The following is a 25,038-nucleotide window of genomic DNA, read 5'->3' as shown; positions in this document are numbered from 1 at the left end:
AGGATCTCAGTGAGGGAATAGTCTGAACTAATCATTGCTGTCCCTTTCACATAGTGGGCTGCAAGTTAAGGGCAGCCTGAAAGCCTCCTCTCCTTCCCTCGTTGCCCTTTGCTTTTAGTGAGAAGCTCAGTTGTGTTTATGAATGCCAAAGAGCCTGGTGCTCATAAACTCCATGGAGAGGGAGCCCTCCCTGCCCTGCTGCATGTTACGTAACTTTATAACCCAGTTGTCAGAGAAATGAATGACCTCCCGCCCTGGGACAGGACATTTTCTACTTCTGGCACTCAGGATCTTACTTGCTTCCTTGTGGAAGTGCCTTTGTGTTGGCTATACAGTTGAGGTTTTGGCAGATGTATGCACTTTTCAGCTGTTTTTAAGTACTGAGAGTGTTGTTTAAAAGCACAGCATAGAAAAGAAGCAGATTTTTAAACATTTGTGCCAGTTAAGAGCACATGTCCTATTAATTCTCAAATGTGGGACCTAAGTCTCTTCAGGTCATTTTTCATAAAGGTCCACAAACAATAGGGTTTTTCTCTGAGAAACCTCTTTTAAAACAATCCTGTGTCCCCTGTGGCTTAAAGAAAAAGGAGTCTAGGCTGGGATACAGGAGACGCAGAGTCTGGGCTGGCTCCAGTATACACCCACAGAAGTGGGGGTGATAGGGATGGTGAATCAGGTCAGATTCACCAAGTTCTTTGTTCTCCTGGGGAGAAAGGTACTTTTAAAGGGGGTTGGTTTTTCTATATGCATTCAGCTGGAGAATGAAAGATCAAAGAAGTCACCCAGAGATGTAACCAAACACAATAGCTCTGGGTACATTGGCAAGGAGAATTTTTGGTCTGAGGCGGGGAGGGGAGATGGGGCACAGGGTTGGTTCCCAGTACATCTAAACCATGTGACTCCCTGCAGAGGCTGACAAAGCTAGCTCTGGATGGTTGCTGCAGCTGCTGCTACTGCTGATAGATGAGCAGAAGGTGACTCACTGGGGCTTCACTGGGAATAGGATGCAAGAGAGTCAGGAAGGGACCAACTCATCATGCATTAGACGGGTACAGTCCATCAAGTAGGCCAGAGTTCAAGTTCAAAGATGTTATAAACAATATTATAAGACTTAAAGTTGGAAGATTAGTGATCATCAAGGGCAACCTCTTCATTTTAGAGGAGAGAAGACAGCCCCGGAGAGGTGAAGTGACCTGTTCAAAGTCACACAAAGTGACTGCTAATTCTAGAACCCTCCCTCCTCTAGGTATAGGATCAATTGGCTAATTCCAATTGATCCTGTATCTTTTCACCCCCAGTGCTTAGCACAGTGCCTGGTACATAATAGGTGCTTAATAAAGGACTGCTTAATCATTTATTAATGTGCTTAATAAACTTTGACTGGCAAAGTCAGGGTTCAAACTCAAAGCTGCAAAGGCAAGAAGTCATTTACATGATGCTATAAAGTTTATAAAACACTTTACATGTCAGCTCATTTGATCTTTTTATTAAAAATTAAGGTAAGCAAAGGGTCTGATACAGGAGTTTGTGGATCATGGATTAGGAACTCAGAACCAGATATTGAGTCACGACTGACTTTAAGCATCAGACCATCAAAAATTCAGGTCATAGTTAGACTTGTCAAATACAGCCTGGTGTACAAGGGTACAAGCAGTGAACCTAGGAACTTGATTCTGAGCCATCCCCATTCTGAGGTACCTTCCAAGCTTCCTGCCCAGTGCCAGGGCTGGTCACAGAGTGTAAGGAGGCCTCAGTCTGCAGATGGAGACAAAAAGAAACTAGAGGATCAGCTTGCCTCTTTCAATAAACTTCAAATTTGCCTCAGCTGGCACAGTAAAGTCCCAAGATCCTCAACCAAACCTTCTCATTATGTAGCAATGTGCTACAGTGAATCTCAAGTCAGAGAAATGGGTTCAAAGCCTGCCTCTTTCACTATCTCTGGAACCTTGAATGACTCTCAGAATCTCTCTGGGCCTCAGTTTCCTTATGGATAAAATTAAGGAGATGAACTCGATGGCCCTAAGGTTCCTTCTAGTTCAATACTGTGACCCCATAATTCCCAACCATTGGCTTCACTTTTTGGTGATAGAAGGTTGGACTGGACAATGAAAATTTAGCACAGGTGACTTGTGCGGGTTGAATAAAGGTTGCAGAATTAGGGATCCCCCAGACTCTGAGGGGTCCCTCTATCCAAGTTATTTTGTATTTATTTTGCATCTGTGTATTTACTTATAGATGTCCACTTTGTTTCCTTTGATAAAATGTAATCACACTGACTCTGAGGACAATGATGGCCAGTTTCATCTTTGGTTTTCTATACCCACCACCCAGCACAGTGTCTGGAACCTAGCAGATGCTTGAGAAATGCATGTTGATTAATTAATTGATGGGGAGAAAACATAATCCTCCAACAGATCAGTATAATGCTCTGTTTCCGTCTCTATCTAAAGAAGAAATAGCCAGACAGCTGAACTGATGTCTGTTTCATTCCAGTGACCATATATGTTCAGAAAAAGCAAAATTTCCTCCAAACTATTAAGAGGCATAAAGGACATCGGTTTATATCCTTTGAGGAGGTTGACCTCACAAATCTAAAGTTTTGCTTGCCCAGGGTCACACAACTGGTAAGGGTGTGAGGTCTGATTTGAACTCAGGTCCTCTCAACTCCAGGCCCAGAGCTCTGTCCACTGTGCCACATAGCTGCCCCAAGGACTGACTTTCTTTAGTTGTTTGACCAGATTTCCAGGTGTCCTACTCTTATAATCCTGTATGCTATCCAGGAGAACATGCCACTATACATTCATGAGTGAGGAAAGTCTCAACAATGTACTAGTGCTAGGGAGAAAGTAGATCACTCATGAAATGACCTTTTTATGCTCTAGTGAGCACACCGCACATATACATATGTGTGTGCATATACCCACTATGTCTGTATGAATGTCACTACTCTTCCTATTATGCAGGCCATGATCTCATCAGTCAGCAAATGTTCATTGTGAGCATTATGTGCTAGGTATTGTTCCAAGTGGAACACCTTAACCTAGATGGGATCTGATTCGGGAATAATACAATGGAATTGTACTCAGATTGTTCTTTACATTGTACAGATTTGTCCTAAGATTGCAGCTAGCATTTGTGGCTCCAGAGTTACTATTGATACATGGAGTCTGAAGTTTACTAAAAAACTTGAGCAGTTGACTTCTTGAATACCAGAGTTGGACTCTCCTCACTTCCAACTCTTAGTTTCTCTGGCTTCCTTCAAGACTCAGCACAAACTCCACCTTCAGGAAGTATTTCCTGGTCCCCCAACTACTAGAACCTTCCCATCTAAGGGGTTTTTTTGCTCTCTATTTATCTGGAATATATTGATTTATATATGTGCTGTCTCCCTCCATTAGAGGGAGTTCCATAAGGGCAGAGACTTTTTTGCCTTTTTTTTCATATACCCAACGCTTAAAACAGTGCCTGGTGCATAATCAGCATTTAGTAAATGCTCATTGATTGACTGGTCATTAATTATGTGTCTGTGGAAGAATAGCTGTGATATGAATGGTAGGTAGGTTTCTTGGCACCTCTTAATTATAGTGGAAATTTTAATGATAGAGTCACTACATTGGGTATTGGGTATCATGTCCATCCAGACAAAAGGAAAAAAATATGTTGCCTGGTGTGATTAATGAATGGACTGTCACCCGGGAACAAGGCCACAGAGCAATGGGAAACAAAGGCAAATATATTTTAATGAGGGATGTTCAACAATCATTTATTAAGCACCTACTATGTGTCAGGTACTATAATAAGCTCAACGAATACAAATAAAAGCATTTAGACAGCCCCTACCATCAAGGAGCTTACATTCTAATAGGGGAAAACATGAAGCAAAAAAGAAGGAGGAGGTTGAGAGAAGAGCTTAGGCTACCTAAGCATCGTAGAAGCATCGTAGAGAGGGATAGGGCAGGGATTATTACAAGGACCCCTTTAGGTAGTATGGTGAAGCCCATGGACCCTTCTCAGAAACACGTTTTAAAATGCATAGGATTACAAAGTAAACCAATTATATTAAAATACAGTTATTAAAATAGTATTTTTTTTAACTCAGGTTAAGAATGCCTGTGGTCCCTTCTAGCTCCAAACTTAGGACAGTACCTCTGCTTCCCTAGTGCCCTCTCTTTGCTGCATTATTTCCCTGGAGCCCAGAGAGTTTAAGTGGCAAGAATATTAATGGGGCTGGAAATCTCTCCTCTAGAATTCTTTGGCATTGGAAGACAAATGTAAATGGCAGTGAACTAGTGCTTTCTATTCCTGCCAGGATCAACGTGGATCCTTGCAAAAAGTTAACCCAAGCTCCACATACATATGGTTTTCTTTTCACCCTTTTGTCTCACATGCTGCATAAATCTGTTGTGAAATTTCAAAACCATTGTGGTTTGGTTTTTTTTTTAAGAGTGAAGGATTCTGTTGTATGAAAGCTTCTGGTTCATCTGCATATCCTTTCTTCTCAAATTATTAATCTTGTTCAAACTTTGTATCTATCCCCCATGCTGAAGAGGGGCTCAGCACATTTGTTGTAGTTCGGTTGTGTCCAACTCTTTGTGACCTCATTTGGGGTTTTCTTGGTGAAGATACTGGAGTGGTTTGCCATTCCTTCTCTAGCTCATTTTACAGATGAAGAAACTGAGGCAAACAAGTGACTTGCTCAGGGTCACGCAGCTAGTAAGTGTCTGAGGACCTATTTAAACTCAAATCATCCTGGCTCCAGGCCAGGTGCTCTACTCCACTGCACCACCTAGCTGCCCATTCTGCACGTAATGGGTGTCTAAGAAATGTTTTTAAAAGATGAAGTTGAAGGAATAAAGATGAGCTTCATCTTCTATAAACTGCTGCCATCAACAGTAAAGAGACTCAAAAGTTTAAAATGGTGAAATTGGTGTTTCCAAAAATCCTCTGGCACAGAAGTGCATCATGGGATCATAGGGTCGTAGTCTGAGAGCTGGAAGGAGCCCTCAAGGGCAGCTAGTCTAACCCACTCATTTTACAGGTGGAGAAACTAAGGTCAGATAAAATGAAGTGACTTTCCAAAGGTCACAATAAGGCAATAAGCAGATTATTTGAACAGTTTCATAGCTAGAAACGTATGAGAAGACGCTTCACGGCAATTACTTTAAGATGTCATCTGAAAAAGGTTTCAACATACACCTTTTTATAGGACCCAAATTTCCCTGAATTGTCCAAAAGTACAATTCTTTTCCAGCCAGTAAGAGGACAGAGGAATCAGTTCAAGGTTTCCAAGTGGATCAGTTCCTCTCTCTTATCTTCCAGGAGTTTTTTGTTTTTAAGACTCCTAATGGGGCATCCTTTCCATTTCTTTGGAACCAAGAACATCCAGAAACCAAGATTCTTGAATATTCATTCCCTCGGAAAGAGGAAGATATGTAAACTCAGTGGCTTTAGGCAATTATCTGAAGAGATCTTAGGCTCAGATTTAAAGCTGGGCAGAACATTTGGGGTGATCTGGTCCAACCCTCTCATTTTGCAGGTGAGAGAACTAAGGCTCTGGACTCCAGTGACATCCACAAAGCAGTAGGTGAAAATCGGGATTTGGACCCAGGTCCCATGCCTCAAAATACAGAATTCTTTTTTGGTCCAAATAGCTATTTAAACTCACAATCCTCTTGCTGCTTTGCCGATTGATCTTTCACAGGTCCTTTGACCATTGTTGAGGTGGAGAATGACAAAATTCATTTGCCATCCAGAAGGTTATGGGGACTACCAAATTAAAAATATTCCTGAATTTGGAGTTATTAATCCTTAATTTCATTTTTCAAAAATGATACCCTGTGATGAAATCACATCAAGATGCAAATTTTAAAAAACTCACCTCATACTTAAAATACTTAAAATTTATTTAACATCGTTTAAATGTTGCTTAAATTACTCCATATTGTACTAAAGGTTCAAAGTTGTCAGTTGCATTTTAGTATGAACTAAGATAAAATATTTGCATCTAAAACTTTGGATCTATTTGTGAATCACAGACTTCACTGCTAAAGGATGGAGGGAGGGAAGGAAAGACCAGGCAAACTTTTCAGTGCTGGCTACGTCTAGACAAGTAATTAAGTTCTACTACCAGAATGATAATTACAACAGGATAGGCACAGGGACTGGCCTTAGATTTCTCTGGTATAGGGAACTTCCAGGTTAACAGACACTCTCCACCAATGCAAGTTGGCACCTTCTCTACAACTTATAGTCTTATGACTCAAGACTTTAGGAATGGAAAATCATCTAGGCCTAGGAATTGACAGCATATAATATTTACATGTGAACCTTGTTTTCCCCTTGTTTTTCAGAGAAATCAACTTCTCCGTAATTGGCCATTATGTGGACTATCTTATAAATGAGCAGGGTGTGAAAAACATTTTTGGTAAGTCATCTTGGAATCACAGCGTTGGATGGGATCTGGATCTTAGAGATTGCCTAATCCAAACTCCTTCCTGTTGGGGAGATTTACTCTTTCATTGTTATGGGGTACCCCCTTTACAAACATAGCTACTACCTGTTCTGCAGGGTGCCAGTCACACAACCAATATATGTTAGAATTAGGACTTGAACTCATGGTTTCCTGACATCAAGTCCAGCTCTCCTATCTGTTACTTTCATACTTCCTCTCCTGGCACCCATCATTTTACAAAAGAGGAAATGAACCCTAGAGGGGCTGACATTAGTATTTAATGAAAGATCTCAAGCCAGTGCTTGCTTCCTCTTTGGACTGCAAACCCCCTGAGAACAGAGACTGTCTTTTACCTTTCTTTATATCCCTGTTTCTTAGCATAATACCTGACATATAATAGGTGCTTAATAAATACTTGTTGATGGACTGACTTGACTGAAACATCTTTCCGATAATTTGTACAATGACTATTTGTACTATAACTACATAGCACAAACTGAAGCAATTCATTTGATCTGGGTAGACAAGGAAACTCCACAATTGTGGCCCCAAAGCCCTCCAGTCAAGAGCAGTTGAGTCACTGCACTTGTAGGATTTGGAGCCTGGTAATGGAAAACACCATCTAGTTTCTCAGTATTTATTTCCTTTCCAAATGGGCTCTGATTTTGTATGTCCTCTGGTTCCTTCTTGCATTTTATTCTTGGTGGTGGTTCTCTAGGAATCCAGGTAGGAGGACATGTCACTGAATCATACCCTGGAGCCCTCTAAAGATAGGATAATCCCAAGGGCTTAATCAGGATATCTCAAAACCTTGGTTAATGGACCACATCCCCAAAATTATAACGGATCCTCAATGATTTAACCCCAAACCCCTAGCCATAGGCTTCCTCATTTCCTAGACACATACAGCCTATCCTCCTTCCTAAAATACAGTACACTTTGAGTGTCCATGTCCTCTTGGGAAAACAGGAAGATTTTCTTTAGCCCTGCCTGTTTGGAAGGCCCTCCAAGACTATATTATACGCATTTCCTATTCCCTTGATGGATGCTTATGAATTATAGAGAAATGTGAATTATGCTGTTGTCCTACCACAACTGACCATGAAAGATGATAGATCTTCCAACTATTGCAGACATCAAGATTTTCATCAACTATATCTGCTTAGCGTATCTTCATAGTATCCAGGGGCATAGACTTAGGTCATCCTATCCTAGCCCTATATTTTACATACAATAACAGGAGCTGACATTTATATGATACTTTTAAGGCTTTCAAAGCACTTTACAAATATTATCCTATTTGAACTTTGTAGTTATTTGGGGGAGCTGGTTAAACCCTGTAAGTTTTCATCTGCATTGGCTGAAAGATTGTCTAGAGCTTCCCAATTTCTCTGACTCAAGCCTCTTGTGTGTGTTTGAAATAGTGAATGGTTCAACAGGAGAAGGCCTGTCACTCAGTGTCCCAGAGAGGCGACAACTTGCAGAAGAGTGGGTGACAAAAGGAAAAAATAAGTAAGTAGCTGTCCTCGGACAGAAAAAATCATTTACTAGGTTGTTGTAGAGTTTTTCTTTATGTGAAGCACATTTCCTTTCTCCATCAGAGATTAAGCACAGGGTCAATTTGTTGGTAAGAATCTTCCAACTGCTCCACAGATACAAGAATCACTAACACTTTGAAGTGGAAGGTTCCTCAGAGGCCATCTGGTCCAAGGCATACCTGACCAAGAATCCCCTTTACAACATACTGAAGTGGTCCTCCAGGCTTGGCTTGAACTTCCAGTGAAAAGCCCCCTTACCACCTAGGTAGCACACTCTAGTTTTGGCTAGCACTAATCCTCTGGAAGATTTTTCCTTCTAAGCCTAAATATGACTCTCTAATTTCTACCCATTTCTTTTAGTTTTACCTACTGAGTCTGGTCAGAATTGGCTCTTTCCTAGGGTAATCTTGTAAATATTTGAAGGCAGCTATCATGTACTCTCTAAGCTAATTTTCATATGGCCTAGTCACCATCTTGACTGCCTTCCTACATGTTTTCTAGCTAATCAACACCCTTCCTAAAATGTTGCTCCCATAATTGAACAGATGTGATCAGGCCAAGGTAAACCACTATCACTTCCACATTCCTGGACATGGTCCCTTTCTTATTTTTCATACTACAGTATAAAATTGAGGCCAGCTTTGGCCCTGTTATATTATACTGTGGCTTCCTACTAAGATTTTAGCACTGTAAAACTCAGATTGGCTTTTTTTTCCAAATGAAAAGCTATGAAATTCATTTTTTTTAACCCAAATGTCAGATTTTACATTTATCCCCATTAAATTAAATTATTAAATTTGACTCAATATTCTAGACTTTTAAGAATGTTTTTGAAACCTTACTTTGTCATCCAATGTATTTTCTCCCCCACACACACTTTATGTCAGCTACAAATTTGATAATCAATAAACATTTGTTGTGCTAAGTACTGCTGGAGATACAAGAGGTAAAAGACAGTCCCTGCCCTCAAGGATCTTATAATCTAATCTTCCTAACTATAACTGTTCCCATTATATTACAAACTCCTTGGGGCAAGGACAATCTTCTTTTTTCATTGCTTAGCCCAGTGCTTAATAAATGTTTATTGACTGTTGACTAATGATTGATTATGCCTTCATCAGGGTGATTGCTAAAAGTGTTAAATAACACAAGGACAGGTACAAATTTCTGAAACACAAAGACCTCCTTCCAAGCTGACTTTGAACTATGGGCTCAAATCCCTGGAGTTGCCTTCTAGTTCTAGACCTAGGATCCTCTAATGATCCCTTTGTTCAATCAGCTCTGAATCCAGTCACCTGTCCTATTATCTAGGCTGCAGGTTCTCCATCCTGTATACAAGTATAGCAAGTGAGATTTTCTGTCCCTTCATCTACCAGTCTAATCATCCTATAAAAATTAAAAAAGAGTGCAGGTACTTTGATCTGTTCATGATGAATTTAGGTAATCACTACTTCCTTTCTGGATGTTTGCTAAAAATTCCTTTAGAAATACATTATAATGGCATAGATTTTCAGATTTTTTTGATGTGTCAATCATTTAAGATGATTTTATCCCTCTTGTTTCTAAAATTTAAAAATTTTTAAATTTAAAAGTATTATTTGTTATGGTATGGCTCTTGGGGAGGAGGAGGAGAGGAAATCTGGGGGGAACCTGTGATATAAAAAAAACCCAAAGTTCATTTAAAAAATTTAAAATAGAAAAAAAATAAAAATAAAGCATTATAAAATTACATAAGGAAGTGTCATTAAGCTCATCATCTTGAAAACTGCGGTCTATATTCTCTTACCTTTTAAAAAACTAGAGCAATTTTGCCCTTTACCAGCCCCAAAGTATCTCTTACCTCTCCATGATTTCTCTTCGGATAATGGCTCAGTAATCACATCTACCAGTTCTTTCAGTATCCTGGTTTGTAGTTCATCTGGGCCTACTTGTTTAAATTCACCAAGGACAGCTAGGTATTCTTTCACTATCTTACTTACTTATCTTGGGTTTCAACTCCCTATTAGTCATCATTGTTCTTTCCTTTCTAATCCAAAAATCAATCTCTTTGGCAAAAAAAAAAAAAAAAAAGATTTGAGTCCTTTTGTTGTCTTTCTGTCATCTGTGATTGTTCATTGTCCCCAACAGCCCTGGCCTTTCTTTGATCTTCCGCTTTTCCCCAAGGTAGTTACCCCAAACCACGTTTTGTTGTCCTTTGAATCCCTAGCCAATCACAATTCATTGATTCATTGAGCCAGCATCCACCCAATTTAGCATTCTTGACACTTCTCATCTGCATGTCTTTTAAAAAAATCTAAGCAGTTAGCTATTTCATTATTTTTATCCACATCCATCTCTTTAAATAACTCTTCTTTTTCTTCCCCATAGAGATTGATTGTCTTTGCGCCTTCAGAATTTCATTCTTGAGGTTTTCCCATCTCTCCTGGTCTGTACAATGTGAGGGCAAAGGATCCCACCTGTTCTTTCTCAGAGCATTCCACATTTCCTCCCCCAAATCTAGGTATATATTAAGCCATTAAGCCTGCCTATCCCAAAGTCCAAGATGGAGGAGTCACTGCCTGCCTAGATGCTATTTCAGCTACTGGTTACCCCTTTTTAGTGAGAAATGCCCCCAGAATAACAACTCCCTTTGTTATTTTCTTCGCCCTTTAAAGGATGACATGGTCATTACAGCAAGACAAGAAACAGTTAGCTGCTCTGCTTTCAACTGTGAAGGATAACTGAAGCCCCTCCATGATAGGCCTGATTTTTATTTCCACTTATTGGTTCAGTGGGAGATCATTGGATGGGAGGAAAAGGACTAGAATAGAAGAAGGCTAAGAACAACTCCCATTTACATGGAGCCTGAAGGTTTGCAAAGCATTTTCCTCACAATAATCCCCATGAGGTTGTACAAGTATTCCCATTTTGCGGATGAGGAAACTGAGGTGCTGTAAAGTTAATTGACTTGTTCAAGCTTACCTGGCCAGCAGATGTCTGAGGCAGGATTGGAGCCTAGCTTTCCTGATATTAAGTATTCTTTCCAGTACTCTAGGCTGCTTTTCAAGGAAGCAACATAGTAGAGTGGAAATCAATCGATTAAAAAGCCTCTATTAAATACCTACTATATGTGGGACACTATTAAATACTACTGTATGTGCTAGTTACTGGCTCCAGAGACAGGGAATCTGGCTCTAAACCCCACCTCTGACATTTGTTGCCTCTGTGGCCTGGGGCACAGATTCCTCCTCTGTAACAAGAGGGATTGGATGGCCTCTGAGGTTGCTTCTAACTTCAACCCTAAGATTCTAGAAAGGAAATATGAAAAAAATTCAGATATGGAAATTGTGAAGAAGCCCAGAGATTGGATTTAGGGGAGGGGAAATGGAGAGAACTAAAGAGAAATTGAAAGAGGAGGATTCTCAGGGCAAAGGAGAAGGTCTTAAGATGGAAAGGAAGAGATCCAGTTAAAGGAAAACGATGACAGGAGAAAGGACCTGGAGGAATTGACCTGAAAGTGGGGCAGGAGGAGGAAGAGGACGACCTAGAGAAAAAGGAAGAGGAAGAAGGTCGTTTGACTGGGGCAAGGAAGTTACATATACCTGTCAGGGTGCTAGTGAGGGGTAAAGGGGAGCACACCTCCAAAGCTGAAGATGGTCTCTTTAGGGAGCCTTGTGCAGGAAAAGAAGGACTGAAAACAGTCCGTCAATCAGCAAGTTGTATGCCAGGCACTGTGCTAAGCTTTGGGGTTACAAAAACGTTCCTGACTTCAAGGAGCTCTTTTATTCTGTTGGAGAAGACAACAGTTACATAGAATTATATATATAATCAATGTAAAGTGATTTAGGGGGTCAGGAGAGGTAGCAGCTGGGGTGCAGGAGAGGGAGAAAGACCTCATGTAGGAGAAGGCACCTGAACTGAGCTTTAAAGGGAATGAAGGACTCTCAAGAGACAGAGGTGAATTTGGTACTCCCCCCAGCCACAAGGGACATGTGTGCACAGGCATGATGGAAGGTAATGGCTGAGGAGTAACAAACAGGCCAGTTTGGCTAAAGTGAAGAATTGTGAAGGGGCAAACATGCATAAAAAGCCTGGAAAGGGAGGTTGGGTCCAGGCTGTTGGGAAGGGCTTTCAGTGTCAGACAGAAGAGTTTGCATTTCGAAGTCCTACGAAGCCATTGGAGTTTCTTGAGCAAACAAGGAGCCAAGGAGAAGCAGGAGGAAGATAAAGACCCATTTGCTGAAAACCCTAACTGTAGGGGGCCGTTTACTCTCCAAGCCTTCTCTCTCAGTGTGACCCTAGGGGCTTCCAAGGGGCCACCCAATCTCTCTCCACAGTGGTATTCTCAGGGCTTTTTCACTAACTTTATCCCACAGTCAAGGAGACTGCTCTCTGACCTAATCTCAAGGGCCATTTCCCAGTCTGCTAACAGTCCAGTAGGCAGACTTTCTACCTTGAAGCAGGAAGCAGGATCTGCACTGCAGTGAGAATGTAAGCATGGAGAATCCTCCTCCAACTCCAAGTTCAGAAGAGCCATTACCCCATTTTGCCTGGCACAGGGCATGCTAAATGTTTAATGAATCAGCTTGCCCAACCAGGAAGAAAACAGAATGTGCCATTCGAGAACTCCTAGGACTGTGTGTGTACAAATGTATGTATATACGTGTGTATATGTTTGTGTATGTATATAAGTATGTATGTGTATATACACACACACAGGGATTAGATGGCTAGGAAGGATAGACACACACACATGTGTATGTGTCTAAATAAATTTACTTAGCACAGTGCCTGGCACATAGTAGGTACTTAATAAATGTTTATTGACTGTCAGCGATTGATTGACTGTGCCTTCATTCAGATGATTGGCTGGGCTAGGAAGGAGATATCATCTACAGATCCATATCTTGCTACATAGATATCTTGGTATCTAGATATAGATATATAGATCTATAGATGGATGTCTCCTTCCTAGCCTTTCATCATCTGCAAACTTGATGAGCATGCCATCAATCCTTTCATCCAAATCTCTGATAAAAAAGTATTAGCGCAGGGACAATCACAGTTCCCTGGAGACCAAGTTGAGATTGACTTAATATAATTATTCAGAAATAAAATAACAGAAATATAACTGTAACCTGCTAGAGATAGTTTGAAATGCTAAAAATTCATGCTGAAGGGGCTTTGAAGCCCCAGGCATGCTGTCATCCTGCTAGTGCCACATTCTCGGAGTAAAACCTTTAAGACTGAGGGCAGCTGAAGGGCTCTGGGATTGTGCCACATAAAGACATGGGACAGAGAAGAAAAGACTTGGGAAGGATGTGATCATTGTCATCAGGCATCTGAGGGCTGTTCCCTAGACCAGGGATTGCTGTTCTATATGTCCCCCAAGGGCAGAACTAGGAGCAGTCCGTGGGTGGAATAGACAAATTGAGACCTGATGTAAGAAAAACCTCCAGGAGGCAATTGTTTCATGAGAGGTCTGTAGGGCCAGGTTGTATAACCATTTGACTCTGCTGTAGAAGGGATCCTTCCTTATTCAGCTGTCAGGTTGCCTACATGGTCACTAAGGTCCCTTCCAACTCTGAAATCCTGTGATTCTTTAATAATCCATTCTAGAATTTCCCCAGGAATCAGTCAGGCTCACTGACCTAAAGTATATAGACTCCCAGTTTTGAACCTTGGGTAACATAGGTAACAGCATCTCAGAGAACAACCACTGGCCTAGCCCTAACCCAGCTCTCACCCAGGGAAAAGGTGTAGCTGCCTATGCTGTACTGACCTACAGGCTAGGAAATAATTGTGAACCTGCCTTCCTTATATCTGGCCCCTAGTTGTACCCCTAGGAGAGCCTATTTATTCTTTTTTTCCCCCCTGTACAAAAACATTCCCCTAATTATATTTGTCATTGTTCATAGCCTTATTCATGGCATTATCAATTACCGTGCCTGGTGAAATGACTTGAAAAGAGCAGGCCCTCAACAAACTTATTAATTTACAATTCACCAAATAATACATTACCTAAAACCTGCCTAATATTCTAATTTATTTATACTTTCAATACTATCCTAGTTTTCCTGCATTTGTAATGTAAGAAATTTGAAATGTAAGAAAACCTTACATCTTCCTTCAACAAATATTTAGTAAACATTGAGTATGTACCAGGCACAGAGATTCAGAGACAAATGGAAATGGTCCCCTTACCTCAAAGAGCTTATATTCTTTGTGGGGAAACAGCATGTATAAAAAGCCATGTCAGCTGTTTCTCTTTGGAACAGCAACCCTCCGGGCCTTGCCCTCCCAGCTTGATTTTGTTTTCTTTTTCTAATTAAACGGGTGGGGAAGGGACAGGGACATCAAGACCAGGGAAGAACAGGGTCTCTTCAGAGGTGAAAGAAGTGCACCCCAGTCACCAGACAGATGGACAGAATGCCTGGTGTGAGCAGCAGTAAGCAGGCCAGCTTGGCTGGAACGCGGCCATAGGCAGGAAGGGGAAACAAGATAGGATTACAGGCCAAACAAGGAGCTTCCCAGGGCTGCTGTTCTCTGGCTTTATTCTTTAATTCTTTATTCTTTAATTCTTCTCCTGCACTGCATTTGGCCCGCCCCTTGGCAGAAGCTCCACCATATTTTCATCTTGTTTTCATCCTAAACAGCCAAAGCCTCTCAAATCCCTTGGTGGCTGTTTTCTTCTCCTGGATTCTCAGTCTTTTCAGCTTCACAGTTTATAATTCTTGAGGCTCAGCTGAGATCTTCTGGTGTTCCATGCAGAATGATCTATTGATTGTTTCTGACTATAAATCCCCCTTATAACAACTTATCAACATCAATATTCATTGAGCCCTGATCAGGGAAGGAGGCCCTATCACTGCTCAGGACTGCCCCACCTCCAAGATCTCCAACTCTAATGTGGCCTCTCTGGTGAACACCTTATATCCTTTTGTATTCAGCTGCATTCCCCTCCTACCAGTTTTGGTCTTCGTTCTGCTTCCATCCTGTAAAATGCCCCCTCCCTTCTTCCCACTTGAACTTCCTCTACTTTATCGTTTGATTGGGCAGTTCCTGGCTCCATTTGCTCACATACCCCACTTGGACTCCATGGTCATTCATTTCATCCGTGCTCTTGCTGAGATCATAGAAGCTCTTGTTCCTTTAACCTTTTCACAGAGGCAGTTGGTGGCACAGGGGACTGAGTGCTGGATTTGGAGTCAAAAAGACCCGAGTTCGAATATGGCCTCAAACACTTATGAGCTATGTGTGTTCGTCCTTCGTTGCCAAAGAAGACCACGTCATCAGAGAAACGATGACATGACTTGCACTTGACTTTGTTTTGAGTAAGGGAGGGCTGTGCAGGTCATCAGCCTCACTTCTCCTCCAGAGCTATCTGGATCCAGTGACTAGATATTCCTCAGGATGACTGGAGATGACCCAGGATGAGGCAACAGGGGTCAACTGACTTGCCCAAGGTCACACAGCTAGTGAGTGTCAAGTGTCTGGGCTGAGATTTGAACTCAGGTCCTCCTGACTCCTGCACTGGTGCTCTATCCACTGCACCACCTAGCTGCCCCTATGAATTAAGTAATCCTTGGGAGAAGGAGAGGTTGAGCTGAGTGACCCAGCTAGCTGGGTCCCCATTCAGGCAGCTCAATCTACTCACAGGTTGTTTTTGTCCTTCATTTTCTAAGAGGACCATGACATCAGGGAAATGACATGACTGGCAGTTCACTTTGATTTTAGTGAGGGAGGGCTGTGCAGGTCACCAGCCACACTTTCTCCTCCTGAGCCATCTGGATCCAGTGACCAGATATTCATCAGGATGGCTAGAGATGACCCAGGATGCCCTGACCCTTTTAGGCTAAGGCCTTTTTAGGAACAGGCCGCTTTAAGAAGTAGTCAAGGGATGGCCTCTTTAATTAGAAAAAGAAAAAAAAGCTGGGAGGGCAAGGCTTTCAGGGTTGTGGTTCCAAAGAGAAACAGTTACCATTGAGATTCCATCTAAATCAGGAGGGTCCAAAAAAACAGCCATTAAGTGGAGCTTGGTCAGGGACCTATTGTGGTCCAATCTGTGGGCTTCAGAGTGAACTGGGTCTAAGGTTTTAGGGAAGAAAAGAGATACAGAGACAGAGAATGAAATCTAGCCAGCAAACCCCAAATTAACTGGGCAGCTTCAGGCCACCAAAATTTACCTTCCTTTGGAGAGGAGAATGAATGGGAGAGGACCCGCTGAGTTACCCAGCTAGTTGGGTCCCCATTCAGGCAGTTCAGTGTACTCACAGGTTGTGTTTGTCCTTCGTTTTTGAAGAGGACCATGACCTCTTCTTTTCATTCTCTTCTCCAAAGGAAGGTAAATTTTGGTGGCCCAAAGCTGTCCAGTTTACTTTGGGTTTACTGGCTAGATTTCCTTCCTTCCTTCCTTCCTTCCTTCCTTCCTTCCTTCCTTCCTTCCTTCCTTCCTCCCACTTCACTCTGAACCAGCTGTTTTTGGCACCCACCATTTCTCTTTGGAGCAGCGATCCTGAGGGCCTTGCCCTCCCAGCTTGATTTTTTTTCTTTTTCTAATTAAAGGGACCATCCCTTCACTACTTCTTGAAGAGGCCTATTCACTGAATGGGCATTACCTCACTCTGAGTACCTGTAAAGGCCTTAATCTAAAGGGGCCAAGGTCTCCCATTGCATCCTGGGACATCTCCAGTCATCCTGATGACTATCAGGTCACTGGATCCAGATGGCTCTGGAGGAAAAAGTGAGGCTGGTGACCTTGCACAGCCCTCCCTCACTCAAAGTCAACTGCAAAGTCATCATCATTTCCTCTGATGTCATGGTCCTCTTAAAAAACGAAGGACAAACAATCCTTGGCAACACGCTTAACCTGTGTCTGCTTTAGTTTCTTCATAAATGGAGATAATAATAGCACTTATGTCAAGGAATTGCTTGGAAGATCAAATCACATAATACTGTAAAGCACTATGCAAATGCTAGCTATCACCTTTCCCCCTCAGTTCTGGCCCCCTGCCCCATTCTCAGAAGTTGACCTTAAGTTCTTCTTTTGTTGTTTTTGGTTTTGTGTTGTTTGGGAGTTTTTTTGTTTTGGGGGTTTTTTTTTTGAGGCCATCAGGGTTAAGTGACTTGCCCAGGGTCACACAGCTAGTAAGTGTCAAGTGTCTGAAGTCAAATTTGAACTCAGGTCTTCCTGACTCCAGGACTAGTTCTTTATTCACAGCACCACCTAGCTGCCCTGACCTTAACTTCTTAAGGAGAATATTAAAGCCATCTGGTGTGACATCCTTAGACTTTCCCTGATTTTCCTGTTTCTCACTACTTTCATTCTAGTCCCTAAGGTGCAAAATTCCATAGAATTGTTATAATTTAACCATCATCTGTATGTTCTGGTCCATGAGGATGCTGATTTTCTTATGAATGATGTGATCTTCTGGCAAGGGGCATTTGAGGATAGTTCCACCTTTTATTTTAACTTCTACCTTGAGTTTCTTTTCACAGGCTAAATTTTCTCATTGGATATTCCGTATGCCAGTAAGAACTTTCTCATATACCTCCTCATGTCAGTAATTCATGAGAATTTTCTTTTCATAAGGATCACCATGAGTTATCCTATACTCTCTGCAACATTCTTGCCCATGATGGGATTACAGTGCATCTCAGCACTGAATTCCTTGCTTTCCTGGTATGGAAGAAAACCGTGTTTTGCATTGTAGGCACAAGGCCACCAGAACCAATTTCTATTAATTTTGACTTTTTCTAAATCTAAGCATTTTTCTCTAGCAGAAATTTCCAAATTGATAGAATCTTCATGCCATTAGGCATCTCCCTAATGTGAATCATCTTGAAGTTCTGATTTGTAGGAGTCTTAAATAATAAGGGGTATTTCGTAGTCAAGATTGAGCAAGAGTCTAGAGTTTAAGTTCTCCTAACAGTTTGCTTCATCTGACAGAACAATAGTCACTTAGCTCTAAACTTACCCTTAAAGAATCATTTCCCTATAACCATCAATCGCTCTTTCATCACTTTCTTCAAGGGTTCTCCTCTCCAGTAGGTCAAAGATGAACACATAAGAGATATTTCCATTAACTGAAGTAATCAAAGAGACTTCTTTCATCTTCTAGGTAGATCCAGCTAAAGTCCCTGGTCTTGACCAACCACCACCCTAATTACTGAAGGAAGGAGTTCTTCCTGGGCTAATCTGGGGAGAGTGAGGCAGAATACTGTTTCAGAATTAATAGTTACAAAGACCAATAAGGGTTTCTCTTTCAGGTTAGTAATAAGACTTCAAACAAGGGCAATTTTAAAATACTTTCAGTATTTCTCAAGGAGTGAACAGAGAGGTATTTGCTTCCATACCAGTCATATCCAGTGTTTGGTATTATAAGAAACAGACAGACCATCACCCACAGATCAATAAAAGGATCTAAATCTTTATTTATGATTTTCATTCAGGTCCAGTGTCTTTTTGCGAAGCACCATGATGACTAGTGATGACTTTACCAATCTCTAGTCCATTCCAGTTGACCCTCATAGATCTTGTCAGTCAACGAGTATCTATCACATACCTTCAATACACCAGGGGCTGTGCCAGTTCCTGGAGATACAATTACAAAAAAGGAAATACTCCCTATTCTCATGAAACTTACATGCTAAATCTGTCCAGAAGCATCTGGGCCAGCAGCAGGCCAGTAGAATAATCCACAGCGTAATGGACAAATTACGGACAGTCTTCCTACCATTTTTGGATTATTGGTGAATATTAGTGGCAAAGCACAATTATATCTCCTGCTACATGGGCATAAGCTATCTGATGGATGATATTACCATTTGTTTTAACTAGGAAAAACAGGAATTTCATGCTGTAGTACATCATAAACCCTTCTTTCACAAGCCAGAATGTTTAGGATGACATGTCACCTAATGGAAGAAGATGTAGCTGCTTATCAGAAGCAATTCTCACAGTGCATCCTGTATTTTGAACTTTTGTCCTTGTTTTTATCCTGGATTACCAAGGATTTATGTGTATAATAATAATAATCTTCATCTCATTCCTTCTCTCTTGGTATAAAGGAAAAGAACATTGGAGTTGGAGTTAGAGCATCTGGATTTTAATCTCTGTCCTGAGAGTCTCTACCTGTATGACCTTGGACAAGTGGATTTACTTCTCTAGGCCTCAGTTTACTTATTAGTAAAATGAGGGGACTGGACCAGATTGATGACTGAGGTCCCTTCTGGTTCTGATCATCTTACTTGATATCTCCTGGAGCAGACTTCATTCTTGAAAACTCTTTCCTGTTGGTTAGAGACCTGGGCTAACAACTCCACTCAGACCTATGCTATCTTTTTTCCACTTGAGTTTTAAAGTGTGGCTGGTTCAACAACAAATATTCTCTTTTGCATTTCTGTAGATTTCACTAAGGAGGGTTGGCAGGCCTCTGGACTCAGTGCAGTTGAGGCAAGGTAGTCTGCCTTTAAGAGCGTCTGGAAAACCTCACCATCCTTCTTGTATTTAGATACCTCCCACTATGCTGGCAAACACGGATGTCACTATCTAAAACAACCTTTGATATCAGCTCAAGGGAAGCAGTTATCTGTATAGTCATATATGCCATAGAGATCTATGTGATTTTATTATAGCCATGGACATACTATATTCCTCGGAGTAACTTCTAAACTTTAATCTTAATTATGCAGGATGGACAATGTGATCATTCATGTAGGAGCATTAAGCTTGAAAGACTCACAAGATCTGGTATGTATATAGGGTATACAGAGATCTGGGGTAAATCACAACACGTAGGCTTACTCCCACCTTTTCATATAGGGGAAATCTGATTAAAATGAACATTAAAAGTAATCTTGGTCAATGGAATAATATTAACAATAATAGTAAAGCAAACCTTTATATTGAACTTTAAGGTTTACCATATACTTTACAGTTATCTCATTTGACCCTTCCAGTAACCCTGGGAGGCTGGTGCTATCATTATCCTTATTTTACAAATGAGAAAACTGAGACCAAAGGAGGTTAAGTGACTTGGACAAGATGATGCAGCAAAGAGATGTCTGAGGAAAGATTCAAACTCGGGGCATAAATCTTGGAGACATCAGCAGGCAGAAAGGAAGAAGCATTGACTTTAGGAAGAGGACTGAGCTCAAATTCCAAATCCTCTACTTTTTGTTATCTGTGACCACAGGTAACTCTTGTCTATAACTCAGTTTTCTCATCTATAAAATAGAATGATTAGACTCATTGACCAACTAAATTTTACAAGGTCATAAATCAAGATCTAGAAGTTTGATGGCTTGGAAGCCCTTCTTTTTACAGAGGAAGAAACTGAAGCACAGCACTGACTTGCCCAAAGTCACACAGATAAGCAAGCAGCAGAGGTAAGATTTGTACCCAGGATCTCAGGCTCCAGAATCAGCTGTACAGGTCTCTTGTGTCTCCATTAGAAGTCAAAGAACAAAAAAAGACATCTTAAGAGTATGCCCCCTGAAGGACAAATGAGGAAACAGGAACTTTCACCACTTCTCTGAATTGGCTTGTGTGTTCTTTTTCCCCTTGTCTTCCATTTAATTTAAAATTTTATGTAAGATTGGGTCTCCATGCACACGAAAGACACTATCTCTGGTAAGTGACGTGGGTGAATCTTCGAATCCCACAGCTACTCTGTAGATGCACAGTTCTTATTGATGCCTGGTGGATTTTCATAGCTTTTCCACATAGCATTCCCTAATACAACCCCTATAGTTATCAAGCACCTATAGAGAGGTTGACTCTGAGGTGTCAGTCAGTCATTCAACATACATTAAGCATCTGTGGTGGGCCTGGCACTGTACTAAGTGCTAGGAACGCAAAGAAAGAAAAAAGAGGGAGCTTACAGTCTAATGCAAGCAAGTCTGTGCAATTACACTGTAGACCCAAAGAAGGGGAGATAATCCACCGAAGGAAGGCAGCAGAATCAGGAAAGGCCTCCAAGAGAAGTTGGGGTTTGTTTTGTGGCTGAGGCCCCTAGGAGGCCTGTTTCACATAAAGCAGGGGTCATACCTAAAATGGTCTCCTTGTCACATGGCCTCTCCATCTTCTTTCTATTTGAAGAAGTTGGGCTGAGTCCCCTCAGCCAAACTGCCCTAGCTGCCACAGAGGCCTGGAGTGAATCAGGTCTGTCCTTTCTGTTAACGGTGTCTTTCCTTTAGAATTCCTTTCAGAATTAAACTCTCCAGTCTCCTCTCCTTGGCATCTCTCAGTTCAAGTGGTGCTTCATAGTCCAAAGCCCATTTGACTTTTCAGGTCTTCTTTTATAACTAACATTTATATAGCCAGGTTGTGCCAGGTACTGTGCTGAGGGCTTTACAGTTATCTCACTTGGGCTTGACAACAGTCCTTGAAGATAGCTGCTGTTATTATGCCTGTGCAATTGCAAAGCTTGCAGTTGAGGAAACTGAGGCAGACAAAGATTAAGAGACTTGCCCAAGGTCACACAGCTAGGAGATGCATTTGAATTCCTATCTTCCTGACTCCAGGCCCAGTGCTGTATCCACACTGCCCCACCTAGATGAAAATTGTTCTAACCTTGCTCCCCCAGCCCCTGTTCTATGAAGAACATCAGTGTTGAAGACACCTGGCTTGAAAAGGCCAAGGTCCTCCAATACATCCTGGACCATCTCTAGTTGTCCTGATCTTTATCTGGCCACTGGACCCAGATGGCTCCCAAGGAGAAAGTGAGGCTGGTGACTTTGCACAGCCCTCCCTCACTTAAAACCAATTCACTTGCTTATCATGGCATCACCTTGCTGATGTCATGGCCCTCTTCAAGAACAAAGGACAAAGAGTAGCAGCCCCTGTTCTCTGCAGAACATCAGCAGTTATATATTTCAGCAGCTAAAGAAATCTGAAAGGGTACAGACTTTTCTCCCAATGAGCCCCAGACCTTCCCACAGCCATGTCTCTTTCTCTGGCCTCTCTCTCTGTATCTGCCACGGAGAAGACATTGTGGTGGGGAGGTGAGTCAATAAAGATAGAAAACAGTCTCTGCTATTAAGGAGTTTACATTATACTGAACTGAAGAACAGCCTTCAGGAGACTGAGATCACCCTTCAGTGCAACAAGTAATTTTTATTGGCAAATCAGTGTTTGAGGATTTTAGAAATTTTGTTGGTAATATCTGCTAAAGCATGAGCCATTTCTCAAAATAATGCTTTTCAATGCATAAAATCAAATACATAGGACTACAAAGGAAACCAAAGTTTGAAATGTAATATTTTTCCCCACCCAAGTTCATGAACCGACCCCCTTGAATCTTTTCAATTAAGAACATGAGTGTGCATGAATACAGTTTTTACAAGATAAGTAGGTAGAGGATCACGACCAGTCTGAATGCATTTCATTCCTTCTTTTCAAGGCTCAGCATGCAGCAGAAATAGGAGCTGATGGTATTGCTGTCATAGCCCCTTTCTTTTTCAAACCTGTGAACAAAGGTGAGCAGACTGAGCCTGAGGACACAGGGTCAGCAGGACCCACTTCAACCCTCCCCATCCCCCAGGTGCTCAGTTCAGGGTTCTTCTGGACCAAGACCTGGATGACACAATTATCCTATTTGCAGTTAAGCAGTCAGTAATTTGTTAATTGCTGTCCTATGTGCCGGGCATTGCTCTTAATTGCTGGAGATACAAAGAAAGGCAGAAACACGTTCCCTGCCCTCAAGGAGCTCCCATTTTGATAGGGGAGACTACATTCAAATAACTATAGTCAAGATAGATACAGTATAAAGGAAGGCAATCTAAAAGGGAAAGGGAGCTAGAAGGAGGACCAGTGGGAAGGTCTGGGCAAGGTCTCCAGAAGAAGGTAGGAGAGATTTGAGCAGTCTGGAAGTAAGCCAGGGAAGTGTGGAACAGGGGGTGGGCAGGAGGAACTTGAGGAGCAGCCAGTGAGGGGCACAGACAAGGGGAAGTCGGAGGGGCTTGTGCAAGGAACAGGCAGGAAGCCAGTGTGGCTGCATCTGAGAGAGCATGTGGGAAGGCCAGAAAGGTAAGGTAGAAGGAGGCCAGGTTATAAGTGCTTTAATGTCAAGTACTGGATACCATGCTTGACTCAGAAGGCATTTGGGAGCCAATGGAGTTTATGGAGGGAGAGTGGGTCAGAGTTGTTCTTTAGGGAAATCTCTTTGGCAGCTGAGTGGAGGATGATTTCGAATGAAGAGAGACTTGAGGCAGGGAGACCAAGTAGAAGGTTGCTGCAATAGTCCTGGCACTAAGATGGTGGATGTGTGAGGAATGAAAGGGAGCCAATACAGGAGACGTTTGTGGAGGCAAAATGAAATTAGGAAGGAATGCCAAATACAACTCATGGCAGATTCAGGATGCAAAGTGGTGGTCTCAGGAGAATATGGTCCAAATCTAACAGGTTGTTGTTTGTGGTTGTTGTTGTGTTTGTCCTTCATTCTCGAAGGGGACCGTGACATCAAAATGATGGCATGACTTGCAGTTGACTTTGATTTGAGTGAGGAAGGGCTGTGTAAGGTCACCAACTTCACTGTCTTCTCCTGAACCATCTGGGTCCAGTGGCCTGACTGGATGACTGGAGATGACCCAGGATGCAATGGGAAACTCTGGCCCTTTCAGCCTAAGGTCTTATCACATTCTCACTTTAAGTGAGATACATCCATTCAATGAATAGGCTTCTTTAAGTAATTACTCTGGGGATGGCCCCTTTAATTAAAAAAAAAAAATCAAACTGGGTGGGGAAGACCCTCAGGGTTCCTGGGTAAAAGAGAAACAACTACTATTTAGTAATTACATCCACTCTGTACTAGGTGGGTGGGGACTTGTTGTCCAGTCTCTGAGCTCCAGAGTGAGTTGGATTTAAGGTTTGATCTTTGAGCAAGAAATGTAGCCTGTAAACCCAGAGAAAAAAAAGGCCGCTTTTCACCATGGAGTGTACCTTTCCCTGGGTAGAACACCAGAGGAGAGGAAGGGAGAGGGAGAGGAGCTGCTTACTTTGATTTAAGTGAGGGAAGGCTGTGCAAGATCACCAACCTCACTTTCTTCTCCTCCCAAATCTAACAAGGAAAAACCTAAAGCCTTGCACTTTTATGAAAAAACAATCATTTGTGTTATACACAGTTGAGTAATTTTTTGAGTATAGTTCCAAGGTGCTTTCACCAGAATGACTGGACCAATTCACAGCTCCTCCAAAAGTGCGACAATGTGCCTGTTTCCTGCAGCCCTTCCAGAATTCATCATTTTCCTTTTCTGTCTACTCAAATTAATTTATATTTTTCTAATTATTAGTGATTTGAAGCATTTTTTAAAAACATGGCAAGATTAGTTTGAGTTTCTTCCCTTGACGCTTTAAAGTTTGCAAAGCACTTTATTATATACTTTGTTTCTTTGGAGTCTCCGATAACCTTGTGAAATGGATGCTACAGATATAAGTTTTCCCATTTTACAGTTGAAGAAAGTTAGGTTCAGAAATGATTTGTGACAAAACTAATAAGTCTCCTTGACTTTCCTGACTCAAAATCCAACTCTTTATCTACTATACCATGCTGCTTCTCAAAACAAAGCACTTTCTTCACAACTCCCTACTGGGGAAAGTATCATGAATGGTCTTATTCCTGTTTTATAGATTAAGATAGTAAGACTCAGAGACATTAGCTGTTTTGTCCTTAGACGCACAATAGTAAAGTTGAAGGTGAAACCTAAACCCAGGTCTTCTGACTCCAAATGAATAGATGAATGAATAGCTTTTATTTAGCATACACCAAGTATGTTACTAAGCTCTAGTGATACAAATAGAAAAAGAAGATAGTTCTCAGCCTGATTGGGGAAGACAACACATTCAGGAAAGTTCAACATATACATGTATGTAGGGTGTGTGTGTGTGTATACACACATGTACATATACATACATTCGTATGTATATCCAAAACAAAAAAGGCATTGGTGAGGGTGGGAAGGCACAAGCAGCCAGAGGATCAGTAAAAACTTTGTTGATGGTAGCACTTGAACCATGCTTTGAAAGTCACTAAGAATTCAAGAGGCAGGTGTGAGGAAGGAATTCATTCC

The 25,038-nt window shown here is 41.6% G+C and overlaps 2 protein-coding genes across 7 annotated transcripts in view; one reads left to right on the top strand and one right to left on the bottom strand.

Annotated features, from left to right (window-relative positions):
* The window catches only part of RGS8 (regulator of G protein signaling 8), a 221,617-nt gene extending 211,667 nt beyond the window's left edge, over window positions 1–9,950 (bottom strand). For all 5 annotated transcript variants that reach the window (XM_072648451.1, XM_072648444.1, XM_072648452.1 and 2 more), the window contains exon 1: window positions 9,830–9,950. The gene's annotated coding sequence lies outside the window, so the exon portion shown is untranslated. The remainder of the gene's footprint in view (window positions 1–9,829) is intronic.
* NPL (N-acetylneuraminate pyruvate lyase) overlaps window positions 1–25,038 on the top strand; it is a 56,267-nt gene that overhangs the window by 16,970 nt on the left and 14,259 nt on the right. For both annotated transcript variants that reach the window (XM_072648442.1, XM_072648441.1), the window contains exons 3-6: window positions 6,351–6,424; window positions 7,876–7,963; window positions 19,663–19,720; window positions 22,374–22,449. In XM_072648442.1, the coding sequence (XP_072504543.1) occupies window positions 6,351–6,424; window positions 7,876–7,963; window positions 19,663–19,720; window positions 22,374–22,449 (296 nt within the window). The remainder of the gene's footprint in view (window positions 1–6,350; window positions 6,425–7,875; window positions 7,964–19,662; window positions 19,721–22,373; window positions 22,450–25,038) is intronic.

This window comes from Notamacropus eugenii, chromosome 2 (assembly GCF_028372415.1).
Source record: "Notamacropus eugenii isolate mMacEug1 chromosome 2, mMacEug1.pri_v2, whole genome shotgun sequence".
Classification (NCBI taxonomy): domain Eukaryota; kingdom Metazoa; phylum Chordata; class Mammalia; order Diprotodontia; family Macropodidae; genus Notamacropus; species Notamacropus eugenii.
Note: the sequence above shows the minus strand (reverse complement) of the source record. Positions and strands in the feature narration are given on the sequence as shown.